General features: G+C 48.6%; 1 protein-coding gene across 6 annotated transcripts in view; it reads left to right on the plus strand.

Moving 5' to 3' along the window:
* LPP (LIM domain containing preferred translocation partner in lipoma) overlaps positions 1-17,939 on the plus strand; it is a 294,937-nt gene that overhangs the window by 52,590 nt on the left and 224,408 nt on the right. For all 6 annotated transcript variants that reach the window (XM_060274249.1, XM_060274252.1, XM_060274253.1 and 3 more), the window contains exon 2: positions 10,924-11,022. In XM_060274249.1, the coding sequence (XP_060130232.1) occupies positions 10,924-11,022 (99 nt within the window). The remainder of the gene's footprint in view (positions 1-10,923; positions 11,023-17,939) is intronic.

Raw genomic sequence — 17,939 nt, forward strand, 5'->3', positions numbered from 1 at the left:
GGGCTAGATGGCCCTTGGGGTCATTTTCAACTCTACAGTTCTATGCTCTCCCCCGCGATGATTGAATTCCTGACACCTGGGCTCCAATGTGTGGCGCTGGGCTCTACGCAGCTCAACAAAGTGGTGCAAAATGAGCCAGGAGTTGGGTTCAGCTGAGATATTGTGCCAAACCGTAGTTAGAGAAGCCTAAACATGGTTTGGTTCCATGTTGATCTTGGTCCGGTCCGCCTTGGGATCTGCCAACAAATCAGGAGCCGGAAACAATTTTCGAAGAGGATTTGCAAAGTTTAGTGTAGGCCAGGATTGGCCAATGTTTGGGGCACTGTACTGTCTAGGGAGTGATGGGGATTGGAGCGCAGGATCTGGTGAAGCCTGGTGCGGCTCTCCGTGGCTTAGGGGGGAAACGCAATAAATCCCAGGTCAGTCTTGACTCCTGCCATTGGAGGTGTCTTGTCCAAGAAGGCCCTCCACGGCCGCTTGCTGGAGGGTGGGCCCTTGACCCTTGTTGACCCCTGGTGCCGTCCTTGGGCAGCCGAGCCCCCTCCCCTGTCTAAGAGACAGGACATCTCTCTTCCTCCTGTCAACAAGATATATGCATCTCCCTCCCTGACCCCTTTAGGGGCTTTGCCAAGGAGGATGCTTCCAGTTGTGCCTCCGGGTCTGAACTCAGCGGGACCCCCTCTGAAGCCCCTGTGCTGCAGATTCGTACAACCTGACCTGCGTCGGCTGCAAATGTTGTACATCTTATCTGCGCTCCCTGGCTGTGCGCAGATCTATATATAACTCTCCTCGGTGGGAGGTATTTTGGCTGATACACTCGCAGCTATGATCCGCGGCGAGAGATTTAAAAATATCTCGCTGAGAGCACACGGTGACAGAAGCCGTCGAGAGGGCTGTGCATGGCAAAGACCGCAGAAAGAGGCTCATGAAAGGGAGGAGAGGGAGACGGCTTGTTGCTATCACTCTCTGCATTTGTCTCCTGGATTGTTTGCTACTTTTCTCCCCTGGCAAAGCTCCTTGTTTTTCTCCTGCCAGAAACGTTTTGTGCTTCCAGGCGGTGGGGGGGGGGAGCAGCTGTCTCTCTTTCCCTCCCTCCTAATTCCCACTTCACTGGTTCTGATCTCGGTGGGCAGTGTTATAGGCAGTCTCTCTGGAGCCAAGGAAACCCCGAGAGGGTGGCGCATGGTTTGATAAGGGTGCACCCAGCCTGATAAACCTCTCCAGCTAGAAGGACGGATCGGTTTTCTTTCCAGAGACCTGGGAAGTGGGTCCTTCTGCCAAAGATGGCTTGCTTGCTTCAAAGCAGCACATTCTTAGGGCATCGGTGTTTGAGGAAACAGGGCTCCCTAAGCTCAGATAATTCCAGGCAGAAGGCAGTTCGGATGCACTGGGCGCAACCCTGGAGAGTGCGCATAGAGAGGCTCAAACTACACGCAACATTCATCGCATGTTCTTTCCACCCAGGCACCCCTTTTAGTGTGAATCCATGATGATTTGTGCTCATGATGGTTTCGGGGTGCTCATACACGATCCCACTTTTAGTTCCGTTTGCAGCCAGCCGCAAAAGTTTTGGGGCTTTGTTTCCATCCAGTGTGTGCCCCGTGACGTTCTGCTGAAACCCCATAACATTGCATAGCACAAATGCGGGGGTTTCGGTCCCACTTTCGTGGTGCTATAGCGTAAGGCAGCACCCCCTGCAGGAACTATAATGTGTTAACATTGGGGAAGCGTTGCAGAAGAAATAAATAAAGCGGAATGATGTGTGGACAGTCAGGTATAAATCCCCACATGTGCGCTACTAATTGCATCCATGACAGGTGGAGGAATATACCTGCAAGATCAAAACCAGTTGCGCCCCCCCGGTCTTTCTTTCTACCCCCAGGGCAGCCACCAAGGCTGCAACCTCCTGTCTGGGTGACAGAGGGTGTGAAAGTAGTGGTTAGAAGTTAAGAAAAAAAAACACAAAACCCTGAGAATTAGTTAGCGTTACGGCCAGGTCCGATTGTGAGGGGACAAGTGGGATGGTTGCACAGAGAGGGATAAAACCATTGGTGTACCTTCCAATTCTACAATTCTGTATGTTTCTTTAGATTTGTCTCATGTTAGGATCTTGAAACTGAGCCCAACTCATTTCCAGGGCTCCCCGTAAGCCATGCATCTTGAACCCGGGGCTTCACCTGCCATGAACTCTGGGCTTTGGGCTTGGAGTCTCATGGACTTAACCCAGAGAGTTGCCCGCAACTGTGTCTCTGTGCTGCTGAGAGCTCTTTTTAAGCATAGATACTTTTTTTTTGCAAGAGAGCCAGTATAGTGTAGCGGTCAGAGTATTGGACGAAGACCTGGGAGGGACTTGAGTTCGAATCCCCCACTCGGCCATGAAGCTCACTGGGGTGACCTTGGGCCCCTCCCTGCCTCTCAGCCTAACCTACCCCACAGGGTTGCTCTTGTGATTAAATGAGGAGGTGGAGAACCATGTTTGCCTGACCTTGAGCTCCTTGGGAGGACCCAGGTGGTGCTGTGGGTTAAACCACAGAGTCTAGGGCTTGCTGAGAAGGTCAGTGGTTCGAATCCCTGCAACGGGGTGAGCTCCCGTTGCTTGGTCCCAGCTCCTGCCCACCTAGCAGTTCGAAAGCACATCAAAGTGCAAGTAGATAAATAGGGACCGCTCCGGCGGGAAGGTAAACGGCGTTTCTGTGCGCTGCTCTGGTTCGCCAGAAGCAGCTTTGTCATGCTGGCCACATGACCTGGAAGCTGTTTGCGGACAAACGCTGGCTCCCTCGGCCTATAGAGCGAGATGAGCGCCGCAACCCCAGAGTCGGACACGACTGGACCTGATGGTCAGGGGCCCCTTTACCTTTACCTTTACCTAAATGCAATGGATGAATGAATGGGTCTCTAGTAAGGAAAAGGAAAGGGACAACATAAAACGGAAGTGACCCCATCCGTGGTCTAGTAGAGAGATGCTGAGAGTCGTGGCAAAGGTGGTGTGTAGGGAATAAATGGAACTGGTGGGCCTCTCTTGATTCAGCTCAAAGTTGTGCTTCGGTTGGGCGTGCCTTCCTCTGCCTCAATGACAGCCTGCTCAAATCCTCGAGGACTCATTTTTTAAAAAAATATATAATTTTTATTAGATTTTCAGCTTTACAATTTCAAATACTCATTTAAACAACCACAAGGGCCATCCAGTCCAACCCCCTGCCAAGCAGGAAACACCATCAAAGCATTCCTGACATATGCCTGTCAAGCCTCTGCTTAAAGACCTCCAAAGAAGGAGACTCCACCACACTCCTTGGTAGCAAATTCCACTGCCGAACAGCTCTTACTGTCAGGAAGTTCTTCCTAATGTTTAGGTGGAATCTTTTTTCTTGTAGCTTGAATCCATTGCTCCGTGTCCACTTCTCTGGAGCAGCAGAAAACAACCTTTCTCCCTCCTCCATATGACATCCTTTCATATATTTGAACATGGCTATCATATCACCCCTTAACCTTCTCTTCTCCAGGCTAAACATACCCAGCTCCCTAAGCCGTTCCTCATAAGGCATCGTTTCCAGGCCCTTGACCATTTTGGTTGCCCTCTTCTGGACACGTTCCAGCTTGTCAGTATCCTTCTTGAACTGTGGTGCCCAGAACTGGACACAGTACTTCCCTTCTTCTCTTTCCATGGTTCATTTTACATACCATAAATCCCTGCATATTTTACATAAACTAAACCATTCAGTATTCTGTTATTACATCCACCCAAACTTCTTTACCCTGTTGAATTTATCTTAATGCTGCCCACGTTGTCAAGTGTACATGATTCCCCCCCCCAACATATTCAATAAACATTTTCCTTGAGGACAGCCCCAAAGGTTGAAGGTTCAAATCATCTTCTGGCTCCCAAATCCAGCTCACTCTGTTGCAAGCATGTCACAGACGCTACCAGAGATCTGGGCATCCGTGAAAAATTTGAGGTGGGTGAAAAGACGACTCCTGGCACAGCCAGGGGCACGAGCTAGCCGTGGCGTGAAAAACGAGCCCAGGGCAGAGTCGGACGAGAACACCTCAGTCGGAGGCCCCGTGCGACGTTGCTGGGCCCCCTCTCCTGCCATGCGCCCGCTTTGGAAGCTGTCGGCAGCTGCGAGACCCAGAGCACATCTTGTACATTCCCCTGGCTTCTCGGAGACCGTGATGTAAGCCTCCTGTCCCCAGCCTCCGTTGTAGGAAGGCACGGGATGAGCTGGAGGAGACGAGAGCAGTGGCGGTTTTATGTCCCCCTGCCGGGCGTCTAACGTAGCCGGCACTTAATTATGGCGGCACCTGCTCCTCTTGCTCAGTTTGCCCCCCCCCCTGGAGCGAGATGTTGTGGGCTTGTTTCGCCAGCCCGGAGGCGCTGCCTGTAAACAGGACGGGCTGTGGGGTTTCCGCTTAGCCTTGTCGGTGTAACCTTAGACCCTTCTTCCCAGGGAGAGCTGACACTTGAAAATAATCCCTCTCGTCATGCGCCTCGCCTGAGCTCATCTCCAGAGATGCTTCTGACCTTGTTCACACCAGCGGAAAGGCGCCTTCGCTGGGGGCTTAGCCCCAGAACCTATTTGCAACGGGAGGGGCCAGGTCTGCTCTGTTTAATATAAGAAAAAAACTGCTTCTCTTTCCTGGTCGGCCTGTTAATGTTTGAGTACTATGGTGAGACTCCTTCTTCTAAAATCTAAAACTAATAATCTTATAATAATATTTTTTTATTTGTACCCCACCCACCTGCTGCCCATCTAGTCCAACCTCCAATTTACTATGGTTTAGAGAAGGGTGGATCTGTCAATTTCGGTTTCTTTTCAGTTTCTCACCCCCCCCCCAAAATATTTAGTTTTCTGCATTTGTTAGTGATACTTCTTGTTCTTTAAAAAATCCTCACGAGAACCCACCAGCATTTCACTGTGATATGTCTTGTGGTGTACACTTTTTGTATGCGATTTTCCACAATATACACTTTTTTGGGGGTGTGTGTGCAAAATATTTTCCCCTGCCATAATGCACATTTGTATGTTATTTCCACCAATACACTTTCACCATGTCTATTCATTTTTGTAAACATTAACTGGCTTGAGAAATGCATAGCCAGATTTGGAGAAATCCGGATGCCTATGTTAATTAAGTCCAGTCGCAAATGACTCTGGGGTTGCGGCACTCATCTTGCTTTACTGGCCGAAGGACCCGACGTTTGTCTGCAGACAGTTTTCCCAGGTCATGTGGCCAGCATGACTAAGCCGCTTCTGGCAAAACCAGAGCAGCGCACGGAAACACCGTTTACCTTCCCAACGGAGCGGTACCCATTTACTTGCACTTTGACGTGCTTTCAAGCTGCTAGTTGGGCAGGAGCTGGGACCGAGCAACGGGAGCTCACCCCGTCACGGGGATTCGAACCGCCGACCTTCTGATCGGAAAGCCCTAGGCTCAGTGGTTTAACCCACAGCGCCACTTGTGTCCCTTCTGCAAAGTGGATTGCTTTCCCTTTAAATGAGACAAATGTCCAATTTCTCCATCCTTTTCCGTGATGGCAAGCTGGACATGAGCTCAAATGCGCCCTTCCGAATTTTCTACCCTTGCATGGCTGCTGTCACTTCTTGGCCCGCCAGACCTCTAGCCCCAACCAAACAATGTCACTACGAAGAAATACTGTTTGTTTGCTCCGCAAGTGTCTAAACCAATTCTAATTCCATGATAGACGTGATACCTTTCAGATGCCTCGATCTCAGGAAGGGGAGGCTGTGCTTTATTAAAGTCCTCTCTATATTGGTTCTCTGTAGTATCATATTCCATGCTCATTATCGACCATAGACTCATAGAGCTGGAAGGAACCTCAGCGGTCATCTAGTCCAACCCCCTGAAATGCAGGAATCTCAGCTGAAGAATCCCAGACAGAAGGCCACTCAATCTCTGGAGAGTCCACCTTCTGAAGGAGTCTGTTCCCTGATCAGCTGGACTGCTCAGTTGGTTTGAGTATGGTGCTGATGATGATGCCAAGGTTGCAGGTTCGATCCCCGTTTGGGACATTTGCATATTCCTGCTTTGCAGGGGGTTTGACTGGATGATCTTCAGTGTCCCTTCCAACACTTATGATTCTATGGTTCTCCTATCAAAACAGCTCTCACAGTCAGAAAGTTCTTCCTAGCTGGGATCTCCTTCTGGCCTTTGGAGCAGCAGAAAACCAGCTTCTCCGCAACCCCACAATCCCATTTGACAGCGCTCCAGATCCTGGAAGATGCCTACCAGCTCTCGGCCTCCTCCTCTCCAGGCTAAACATACCTAACTCCCTCAACCATTCCTCATAAGGCTTGGTTTACATGTCAGTAACATGACACAGTCTTTGGGACCTAAGCGACTTCCAATTGGGCCAAGCGGAGTTTCTGATTCCTTGCCCCTTCTGGACACCCTGTGCTCTGCGAGGTGACAGGACGGCCAAATGTAGCTGGGGGGGTGGGGGGGTTGAGTTGAGAGCTTAGAAGGGAGGGAGGCCAGCCACCTTCCTGTGTGCACAGAAATAGCATTCAGTCTCCTCTGCAGCAGGATCCCTCTGGATCCAAAATGTTGGGAATATTCAGCGTTAAAGAGAGACATGTTTCTGATGCTGTGCGTTAAGCCATTGGCTCAACCTCTCTAGAGTTAAGTACATAAGGGAGCCAAGCAGCTGGGACATGGCTGGCTGGTGGACCAGAGTAGATCTGCTGGGACCCACTTTTCCGGGTGCAGACTGAGCCATTCCTCTGCCTCCTTCCTCAAAGGCAAGGCTGGAATCGAAAATGGGACTATAGCATGGTGGGTGGGTGATGGGGGCACATTCGCCATCCTGGCAATTTGAAAAGGAGCCTTGAAAGAGACAACAGTTATCTTAAATTTAGACTCCCAATTTACATTTCTGCAAGAACGAGCTGGCGTTGAGAAACCAAGAGCAATATAAATGTATTTCTCAGACCGAGATCCAAAAAAACAAATAAATCAGCGTGAATAGCCTGAAAGTAAAACTGGCCGGGAGCCAGTGGGAAAACCAATTTGGTTAGTGTTTTTCCTCTCCTCCCCAAATTCCCCAAATTCTTGAGGCTGAAAGGAGAAGAGAGAAGAAAATAAGAAATCAAAAGAGCTGAATTCAGAGGGAGGGGGGAGACATGCGGAAGCCCCGTGTGGGAAAGTTCTATACTGTATTTCATTTTGTTTCTTTCAATACAGCTGCGTTTCTTCCCAAGCACCTAACTCAGATTGCACATAGCATCCTACAAACAATTGAGTGGACACAATCCGCCGGGGGCGTCTTTTGCACAAGCCCTTGCAAATGGCTGGGAATTGTGCAAGTCCTGGTCTGGGGCCTGTGTTGCTTCTAAAGAGAAATAAAGTTGAGGACAACTTATGGTCTAAACAGGGAGGTTGTTAGGGAGTGAGAAACTGAATCCCTAGTTCCTCTAAACTTTCCCATAAGTACATGTTTGAAGTAGAACCATTGTTTGGGGGATGCCGCCTCTTAAGACTAGGGCTGCCATGTTTCGTGACTTCTGTTGCATTAAAAAAATCGAGTGGCGAAAGTAGATGAGATTGCGAGCCTGTCCTCTTGCTTGTTTTGTTTTTTTGTTTTTCGTCTGCTGCGTGGATGCCTTGGAAATGAAAACATTTCCCTGACTGCAAAGGCATTTCTCGGCTCGCTCGCCATGAGGCCAGCGACACTGGGATGCTTTGAGCCTGGCTGTTCAGTTCGTGGAAAACAGGATCGAGTTTCACCATGCCTGTCTCTAGTAAACACATTGCTCGCCTTTCTGGAAGCTGCTGGGACTCAGTACAAGGCCAACTTTGTACGTTCCTTGGGGGGGGGGCGAGAAGTGGGGGCGATAATGCAGTGGTAGAGCATATGCCCAGCATCCAGCAGGGCTCCAGGTCCTCAGCATCTCCAGTTACAAGGTTCAGGGGAGGGTCCTTACCTGCCCAAGACCCCAGAGAGCCGCATTAGACCATGCGGAGGTGGAGGAGCCCTGACTGTAAAAGGCAGCGTTGAATGTTCATACTTCACGGTTTGGAAAAGCACCAAAGTATGTCCGACCTCCTTTGCAGCGTTGCTGGAATTGTGCAAAGTCACTGTCTGACTTGAGTTTGCGATGAATTGCTGGCTGGCTTTCCTTGCTTCAAAATTCAGGGAAGCGATTTGCACGTATTTCTGCTGAGCGACCCCCAACATACCTGTGGGCACATTGCGGGTCATGCTCATAGCTGCCAAGTATCCCGTATCCGCCGGGAAAACCCATTTTTTCTTACTGTTTCCCGGCGGTATCCCGTTTGGCGATAAATCCCGGCATTCTCCCTTAAATTCGCTTCTTCCCGGCGGCCATTTTTCTGGTGCCGCTTTGCCCTTCTATGGGCACCAGAAAATGGCGCCGCCGGCGCCGGAAGTCGCTTCCGCGCATGACCGGAAGTTGCGTGACGCGACTTCCGGTGGCGCTTTGCCCTTCTATGGGCATCAGAAAATGGTGGCGCCGGTGCCGGAAGTCACTTTTACGTGTTTCCGGTCATGCGCGGAAGCGACTTCTGGCGCTGGCGCCGCCATTTTCTGATGTCCATAGAAGGGCGAAGCGCCACCGGAAGTTGCGTCACGCAACTTCCGGTCATGCGCGCGCTGCCGATCCCGGATCTTTACGACCCGGACTTGGCAGCTATGGTCATGCTCAGTGCGCACAGTTCCAGTGGCACTCAGGGGGAAGGGGGCTCGCTTTTGCTCCCCCCTCACCCCAAATCCTGAGCTAGAACACCCCCAAGACTCTCCTGCGGCTACAGATGGATGTCTTGCCTTGGGGGAAAATTTGTGCGGCGTTTTAAGACATCATTTCTAAAATGAGGCATCCTAGGGCTAACGCCCCGATCTTCGGGAAGTTGGGCATGCTTGCCTGAGGTGTTTCGGCTTCCGTTACTTATGGGTTCAGGTCAGCAGGTGTGTGTGCTGGCATGGAAAAGAGAATGTGGGACTGAGCCCTGGCTCAAGCTGTAGCACAGTGATGGCAAACCTATGACACCCGTGTCGGACGTGACACGCAGAGCCCTCACTACTCGCACGCGCTCCATCGGCCCATTCACGCTGTTGTTGTTCTCACGCTACAGCTTGTCTCCGCTGTTAAAACCCAGATCCTTTTTTGCTGCTGTTGTTGCTGGTAGCCAGAGATTGGTTTTTTAACCCTTTCTGTGCTGTTTTTTTCTGGCACTTTGGCAGACGATGATTGGGTGTAACAGCGTTCATTTTTAACCCGTTCTGTGCTGGGTTTTTTGGCGCTTTGGCAGACTATGTCGGTGCTGCGTGTTAGTTCCAGCTAAGGTATTATTCGGCATTTATTTCTGTTCTCTCTCTCCCCCCCCCAAAAGCGCAGCAGCTTTTGCACCCCTCCAAAAAACCCTCCGAAACTTTGGTCAGTAGCTCCCCCCATAAAGCTCAACAACTCTGGGCACTTTGTGATAAATAAGGGGTTTCTGGTTTGGTTTGGTTTGGTTAAATAATTAGTTTCTGGTTTATTAAATACAGTTATATATTACAATTATACATTTTTGTTATTTAAACTATAAATATCGTGAAATTATGGGTTTTTTCTCGAAGTGACACACCACCCAAGTTATGCTTGGTTTTTTGGCGAATTTTGACACACCAAGTCCCAGTTTGGTTATGTGAAAAGGTCATCTCACTGGGGGAGCTTCTATGCACATTTCTGCATGTGCAGCCGCCATTCATTTCAGGGGGAACTCATGAAAATGATGGTCCTGATGTATTTACCTGGCCATATACTCTTATTCAGTTTCTGGAAAGGGTTGATTAAGGACTGCCGGGATTTGGACCCCCGAGAATCTACTCTTAACAATGCAGGCTGCTAGTCCTAGTTTGAAACCAGGAGGTGGTGCCTGTGAAAGGTTAAGGCAGTGTTGCCAAATGGTTCCAGACCCTTTAAAATATCAGAGTTCAAAATAAACCCCATAACTTTGGTGATTGCTTTGCAAACAGTGGTTTAATAATTTGCACGGCACATTTTGACCGAGGAATTTGGAGCTGGATTTGGTGGTTGTCTATTGTATTTTCCTTAGGAATCGCTATCCTTTCAGGCTTAATAGCTTATTGTTGAGGTCTGCTGTAGTCAGAGCTTTTTATATTCCTTGCATCTGTTCTCCCAACACGTGCTTCAGATATTGTATTGGGGGGGGGGGAGGGGGGCTTTTGTTTGAAAAATGCCTAGCCCCTTATATCATGGTCTATCACTTAACAAAAGTTGCAGGTAGCTGTGTTGGTCTATTAGGAAAACAAACAGACGTTCCCCCAAAACAACAGGAGGTTGATTTCTTTATTATCTCACAAAGGGTAAGTTGTTCAGGTGAACTTCATGCATAAGAAGGCTGTTTGAGCTTGTCATGCTCCCTCATTGACCATGCATCGGGCAAGTGTGAGAATCAGAGAATTGTGGAGTTTGAAGGGACCTCCAAGGGTCCTATAGTCCAACCCTGTGCAATGCAGGCATCTCTGGCAGATGGCCATCTAACCTCTGCTTAGAAACCTCCAAGGAAGGAGAGTCCACCACCTCCAGAGGGAGTCCGTTCCACTGTTGAACAGTTTTTGGTGTCAGAAAGTTATTCCAAGTGTTTCGAGTCCATCGGTTCAGGTGCTCTGCAACAGCAGAAGACTAGCTTGCTCCATCTTCCATGTGACAGCGCTTCAGTTATCTGAAGATGACATGTCAGCCCTTATATTAGCCACTCTGGAGATGAGTTTTGAGGGTGTGTTGATACCTTAACATTGCCGAGTGCTGAACCTGGTTAACAATAATGGCTTTGTTTCATTTCCGCAACACCCTGTCCCTGCGAGGCAGGCCGAACAGCCCGTAGATGTTCGAACTCAGAACTGTTTTGAGACTAAACCTCTTGCTTCTGTTTGCTTGCCAGGCCCAGTCGGTTCTCCAAAGCTCTCCTCCTGAAATCGCTTCCCGACAGACAACATTCCTTTTTCGACTGTGGGGCCCAGAATTGAGCAGCAGACTCCAGGTAAATCCTTGCCAGAACTGAAATCTGTGATGCTGATTAACTATTGCAACTTCTGATCTACACAAGGAACAGCTAATATGATGTATTGGTTTAAAAGTGTGAGGTACTGGGTTCAAATCCTCACACACACCCAAAAATCACCGCCTGATCTTGGGCCAGTCCTGATTTTGATCTTGCAGCCTCTCCTACCTCAGAGGGCTGTTGTGAGGCTAAAACAGGCAATCCCTCAGATTCCTGGAGGAAAGGCAGGATAAAACTGCCAAAGACCGTTGTATTGCATTATTGAGTGTGGGCCTCCATGCAAAAACAAAATTCCTTCTTTTTAAAAAACCTGCACGTCAGGGAGAAGGCTGAAAGCAAGAGGACGCATCTCCCTGACACCTGACTTTTCCGTGTCCTTGCATCACACGCTACTCTCTCGTTTGCTTTTCGGTCCAAGGTTGAATGTTTTCGTTTCTGCTGTTCTGGTAGCTTTGTGGCCCTGGCAAAGTTGGTTTGGGGTCAGCAGAGCAGCTGTACGATGTGTGTGTACACAAAAAACCTCTCCGAAGTGATGAAGCATTGATTTGTTCAAAGGCTTGCCTTTTGCCACGGCTCCCGTTGCCCTTCCTTTGCTGCATCTCTCTCTCTCTCTCTCTCTCTCTCTCTCTCTCTCTCTCTCTCTCTCTCTCTCTCTCTCTCTCTCTCTCTCCTTTCGCTCTTTAGTAAAGTAAATAATGCATGCAGGATGCAAACGAGGGCTGAAATTTTAGAAGGGCTGACCCAACACATTTCTGCAGATCAATCCCTTCGGTTGTGCGAAGCGCATCTTTGGAGGAGGAAATGAACTCTGGTGTCGAGAAAAGCACTGAGGTTTATTTTGGGACTCTGTTTAGCTGCTTCTCCCTGCATCTGGGGCAGAGGGGCAAAGATTCCTCGCCAACAAACACCAAGCGCCCGTCTGTGTCACTGGCCTCATTCCCTCGCGCTGCCCAAATTCATACCTTGGAACTGTGAGGGTGCAAAGTTGGGGGCGCCCCCAACCTTTTTGCTCCTGGAATTGTGCATGCCACTTCCTGTACTTCATTGCAAACTTTGGTTCCTTACACCACTGAGCATGCCAGCGCCTTTGCAGCGCCTTTCAGGTTGAGACTTTCCTTCCCTGAGTGCATTTCCAGAACCCTCCTGAGTTGGCCTGTCTAATATGTCCCGAACCTCACAATCCCTGTACCAAATTTGGTTTGCAGCAGGGACGGCGCATTGTGGAAGGCTGCCTGCCTGGGCTGACAAAATACCAATGCCCCAGTTCCCCCCCCCATATAATTTATACTTGCTTGATTGTAAAAAACAAAACAAAAACAAAACAACCTCCAAGTGGATCACAAAAAGATTGAACAGGGAAATAAAGGGGAAATGGCAACAATCCTTTAAAATATATAAAAAGTTAAAAGACTTAAAGCAGGTTAAAACTCTCAGCAGCTTTCTAAGCATTTGGACAGGCTTGTTTAAACAATAATTTTTTAAGCAAGTGCTTAAAAGAATGCTTGGAAAAGACCCTGATGTTGGGAAAGATGGAGGGCACAAGGAGAAGGGGACGACAGAGGACAAGATGGTTGGACAGTGTTCTCGAAGCTACCAACATGAGTTTGACCAAACTGCGGGAGGCAGTGCAAGACAGGAGTGCCTGGCGTGCTATGGTCCATGGGGTCACGAAGAGTCGGACACGACTAAACGACTAAACAACAACAACAACAACAACAACAACAACAACAACAACAACAACAAAAGAATGCAGCAAAGGCACCTGCTTGGTGTCAATAGGCAGGGAGTTCCAAAGGTGCTGGCACATAGAAAGACCGAGATCTGAAGTCGTCTGTGTATTTTTTTTGGGGGGGATGCATTGCCTCTCTCTCTTTTCCTTATCTTTGAAATTCTCCTGTATTGTGGTTTAAAGCCCCTGCTCTCTTTTTCTGATATTAATATTTCATTGGAAGAATTTCATGTATAAAAACAAAGTGATTAAAAGGAAAAGGAAAAGTAGAAAAACGCAGATGAAAATAGAAATAAAGGGAAAATGCTCAATACATATGTGTTTAGTCAGATTATCCTGGTAGAAATATGTTTATCAATAACCTAATATATTCTGAAGAATCTGAAGAAGTGTGCATGCACATGGAAGCTCATACCTATGACAAACTTAGTTGGTCTCTAAGGTGCTACTGGAAGGAATTTTTTTATTTTTAGTTTCGACTACGTCAGACCAACATGGCTACCTACCTGTAACTAATATATTATGTGTAAAGTCATTTCAAATATCATTGTATTTATCCAAAGAAAGTCTGCGTCTGTATGCAGTCCGTTCATACATTGCTAATATTGTCATATTGTCAGGCCATTGATGAAGGGGAATAGTAATAATAATAAAATAATAATAATAATAATAATAATAATAATAATAATAATAATTTATTATTTCTACCCCACCCAACTGACTAGGTTTCCCCAGCCACTCTGGGCGGCTCCCAACAGAATATTAAAAACACGATGAAACATCAAACATTAAAAACTTCCCTAAACAGGGCTGCCTTCAGATGTCTTCTAAAAGTCAGGTAGTTGTTTCTTTCCTTGACATCTGATGGGAGGGCGTTCCACAGGGCGGGCGCCACCACCGAGAAGGCCCTCTGCCTGGTTCTCTATTCTTCTAGTCCACCAGTTTCAATCTCTTAGCCATTATTACTGGACCCACTGTTCCGTCAGCAGCAACCGGCCTGCCTATCAGCCTTCTCTCCAACATCATGAGGACCAGAAACTTGCTTTTTATAAAGGGCCGGTTGTCTGAATGCCGTTCTGTGCTGACCTGAGCTCGTGCTGGGCTCTTCCCGTTCCGCCTATAGCTCCCTAGACTTGGGAAGCTAAGATGACGGGGAGAATTGTTTGTCGAAGTCAGACGCAGCTGTTATCTAAGCCCACTTAGCCTCGAAAACAAGCCCTTCAAGTGTCTGCCTGCAGCATTCTGAATGTTTTCAGCTGTTTGAGCTGTTCCCTGGTCAGACAATAGCAATCTGTTGCGTGTTCTATAAAGGGAGGTTTAAGAGTGGAGAGTCTCAAGCTTAGAGAAAAGGGCTTTGGAAACGGAGGGGAGATGATGGTTATTTATAAAATCGAGAACGGTGTGGAGAGGATGAATTCTGGGGCAAATTCTGCTGACTCTCACAACCACCCCTTTGAATCACCCGCTGACTGGTGGCAAGTCTCGGGTGAGCAGGTCCACACAAAAGACATAAACCCCAGGAACGGATTGCTGCAGGCATGTTCTGGTAGCTGCCGGCAAAAAGCGCTTTTGGGGAGAGAAGAAAATATCAGAAAGAAGAAAGGATTAGGCAACTTCACAGAGGTTTGATAGAACCTCCATAGCCAGGGGCAGTTTGGCTTAAGTTACCAAACGTCAGGGACAAACATGAGGAGATGCTGAAGATGTAGGAAAATTTCCTGCGGCCGTTTTCGCTATTCTTACTTAAACTGTCTTTGGGAAATAGGAAGGTGTGTATGACCATTGCCCCATCTAGCTCAGACACCCCCAAACTCGCCCCTCCAGATGTTTTGGGACTACAATTCCCATCATCCCTAGCTAACAGGACCAGTGGTCAGGGATGATGGAAATTGTAGTCCCAAAACATCTGGAGGGCCGAGTTTGAGGATGTCTGATCCAGTTCAATATTATCTATCCTGACTAACAGTGGCTGGCCAGGTTTTCCGACAGGGAATCCTTCCCAGCCCTACCCAGAGACCACTGAATCATAGAATTGCAGAGTTGGAAGGGACCCCCAAGGGTCATCTAGTGAGTCCAACCCCCTGCAATGCAGGAATTTCAGCTAAACCGCCCCTGGCAGATGACCAGCGGATCTCTGCTTAAAAACCTTCAGTGGAGGAGAGTCCACCACCTTCCTGCTTTCCTTGCTGGGGCTAATAGTTGTTGCAGCCCACAACTGGATCACTGCAATGCGCCCTTGCGCTCAGTCCGGAAGCTGTAGTAAGTGCAGAATGCTGGCAGGAGTGAGGCCTCGTCCGCATATGACACTTGAGCTCAGAGATCTGCACTGGTTACCGATTTGTGACTGGGCCAAGTTCAAGTTCTTATTCTTAGTCTACAAAGCTCATAACAACTGGGGGCCTGTTTAGCTGTGAGATCTCCTTTCCCCATATTTTCTCACTCGACCACTTCAGTTGGAACAAGTGGCCAGATAATCCTTGCTTTGTAAGAACTCAGTCTTGCAGCACCTTAACTTTGGAACTCCCTGCCTATTGATATCAGGGAGGGCCTTTCCCTGTACTCTTTTCGGCTCCTGCTAAAGCATTTTTCTGAAGGCAAGCCTACCAGATGTTTGGAAAGCTGACGCCTTTAGTCATTTTAACTTTCAGATGTTTGGAATCATTGCCGCCAATTCTTTCTTGATTATCGTTTTATCGTTTCCTCTGTTTGGTGAACCGCTTTGCCGTCTCCCCCTTTGCACTCAAGGGGCGTATTAACATTCTACGAAGCAAAGCGATGTCTGCAGGGCGCCCGGTTGGGGAAGCTGCCCCCCTTTGCTCACGTGCCTCCTATTCCTAGAGGGAGATGCTGGATTTCCAGCAAAGACAAACAGAGGTGGGAACCTGAGCTTTCCTTGTTGCCGCATGTGGCTGCTCGGCTCCATATACGGCCCGGAGGAGCGAGACGATGCCGAGGCACTGGGAACGAGAGCACAGCGCTGAATACCAGACATACATTAAATTCTTCCCGGCTGTGCTTTCCCCTCTCCTTCCCCATTAATTCAGAACATGAGCAGGGCGTCGCAGACAGAGAGAATCCAATGTTCCGAGTGTCACCTCCAGGGAACACTTAACTCCTGAGCATGTGTGGGCTTCAAAAACAACAACAGTCTTCTGCATATTTGCAGGCCAGATTGTCCCCAAATGTCCAGGGGCTTCTTGGCACATCATGGCAGGTAGGGTCCTTGGGAAGGATGAATCCCGCTCTCTTTTGCTGTCTGGCTCTGCATCATCCCTGCTCTGCTCTCCTCGCTCCCTTGGCCTCTTCTCATGGGCAGCTGCCAGCAGAGGGTGAAGGGAGCCAGTCTGCAAGAGATATACTGTGATAATAATAATAATAATAATAATAATAATAATAATAATAATAATAGGTAAAGGTAAAGGGACCCCTGACCATTAGGTCCAGTCGTGACCGACTCTGGGGTTGCGCGCTCATCTCGCATTATTGGCCGAGGGAGCCGGCGTATAGCTTCCAGGTCATGTGGCCAGCATGACAAAGCCGCTTCTGGCAAACCAGAGCAGCACATGGAAACGCCGTTTACCTTCCCGCTGTAGCGGTTCCTATTTATCTACTTGCATTTTGAGGTGCTTTCGAACTGCTAGGTTGGCAGGAGAATAATAATAATAATAATAATAATAATAATAATAATAATAATATATTATTATTTGTCTCCCCAGCCACTCTGGGTGGCTTCCAATAAAGGTTAAAAATACATTAAAATGTTGTTGTTGTTTGTTGTTTAGTCGTTTAGTCGTGTCCGACTCTTCGTGACCCCATGGACCAGAGAACGCCAGGCACTCCTGTCTTCCACTGCCTCCCGCAGTTTGGTCAAACTCATGTTCGTAGCTTCAAGAACACTGTCCAACCATCTCGTCCTCTGTCGTCCCCTTCTCCTAGTGCCCTCAATCTTTCCCAACATCAGGGTCTTTTCCAGGGAGTCTTCTCTTCTCATGAGGTAGCCAAAGTATTGGAGCCTCAGCTTCAGGATCTGTCCTTCCAGTGAGCACTCAGGGCTGATTTCCTTAAGAATGGAAAGATTTGATCTTCTTGCAGTCCATGGGACTCTCAAGAGTCTCCCTCCAGCACCATAATTCAAAAGCATCAATTCTTCGGCGATCAGCCTTCTTGATGGTCCAGCTCTCACTTCCATACATCACTACTGGGAAAACCATGGCTTTAACTATACGGACCTTTGTCGGCAAGGTGATGTCTCTGCTTTTTAAGATGCTGTCTAGGTTTGTCATTGCTTTTCTCCCAAGAAGCAGGCGTCTTTTAATTTCGTGACTGCTGTCACCATCTGCAGTGATCAAGGAGCCCAAGAAAGTAAAATCTCTCACTGCCTCCATTTCTTCCCCTTCCATTTGCCAGGAGGTGATGGGACCAGTGGCCATGATCTTGGTTTTTTTGATGTTGAGCTTCAGACCATCTTTTGCGCTCTCCTCTTTCACCCTCATTAAAATATAACAGATTAAATATCACAGATTAAAAACTTCCCTAAACAGGGCTGCCTTTAGGTGTTTTCTAAATGTCAGGTAGTTGTTTATCTCTTTGACATCCGATGGGAGGGCGTTCCACAGGGGAGGCGCCACCACCGAGAAGGCCCTCTACCTGGTTCCCTGCAACTTGGCTTCTCGCAACGAGGGAACCGCCAGAAGGCCCTCGGTACTGGACCTCAGTGTCTGGGCAGAACGATGGGGATGGAGACACTCCTTCAGGTATACTGGACCGAGGCCATTTAGGGCTTTCAAGGTCAGCACCAACACTTTGAATTGTGCTCGGAAACGTACCGGGAGCCAATGTAGGTCTTTCAGGACTGGTGTTATATGGTCTCAGCGGCCGCTCCCAGTCACCAGTCTAGCTGCCGCATTCTGGATTAATTGCAGTTTCCGGGTCACCTTCAAAGGTAGCCCCACGCAGAGCGCATTGCAGTAGTCCAAGCGGGAGATAACCAGAGCATGCACCACTCTGGCCAGACAGTCTGCGGGCAGGAAGGGTCTCAGCCTGCGTACCAGATGGAGCTGATAGACAGCTGCCCTGGACACAGAATTGACCTGCGCCTCCATGGACAGCTGTGAGTCCAAAATGACTCCCAGGCTGCCCACCTGGTCCTTCCGGGGCACAGTGACCC

Source organism: Zootoca vivipara, chromosome 5, assembly GCF_963506605.1.
Source record: "Zootoca vivipara chromosome 5, rZooViv1.1, whole genome shotgun sequence".
In the NCBI taxonomy this organism is placed as follows: domain Eukaryota; kingdom Metazoa; phylum Chordata; class Lepidosauria; order Squamata; family Lacertidae; genus Zootoca; species Zootoca vivipara.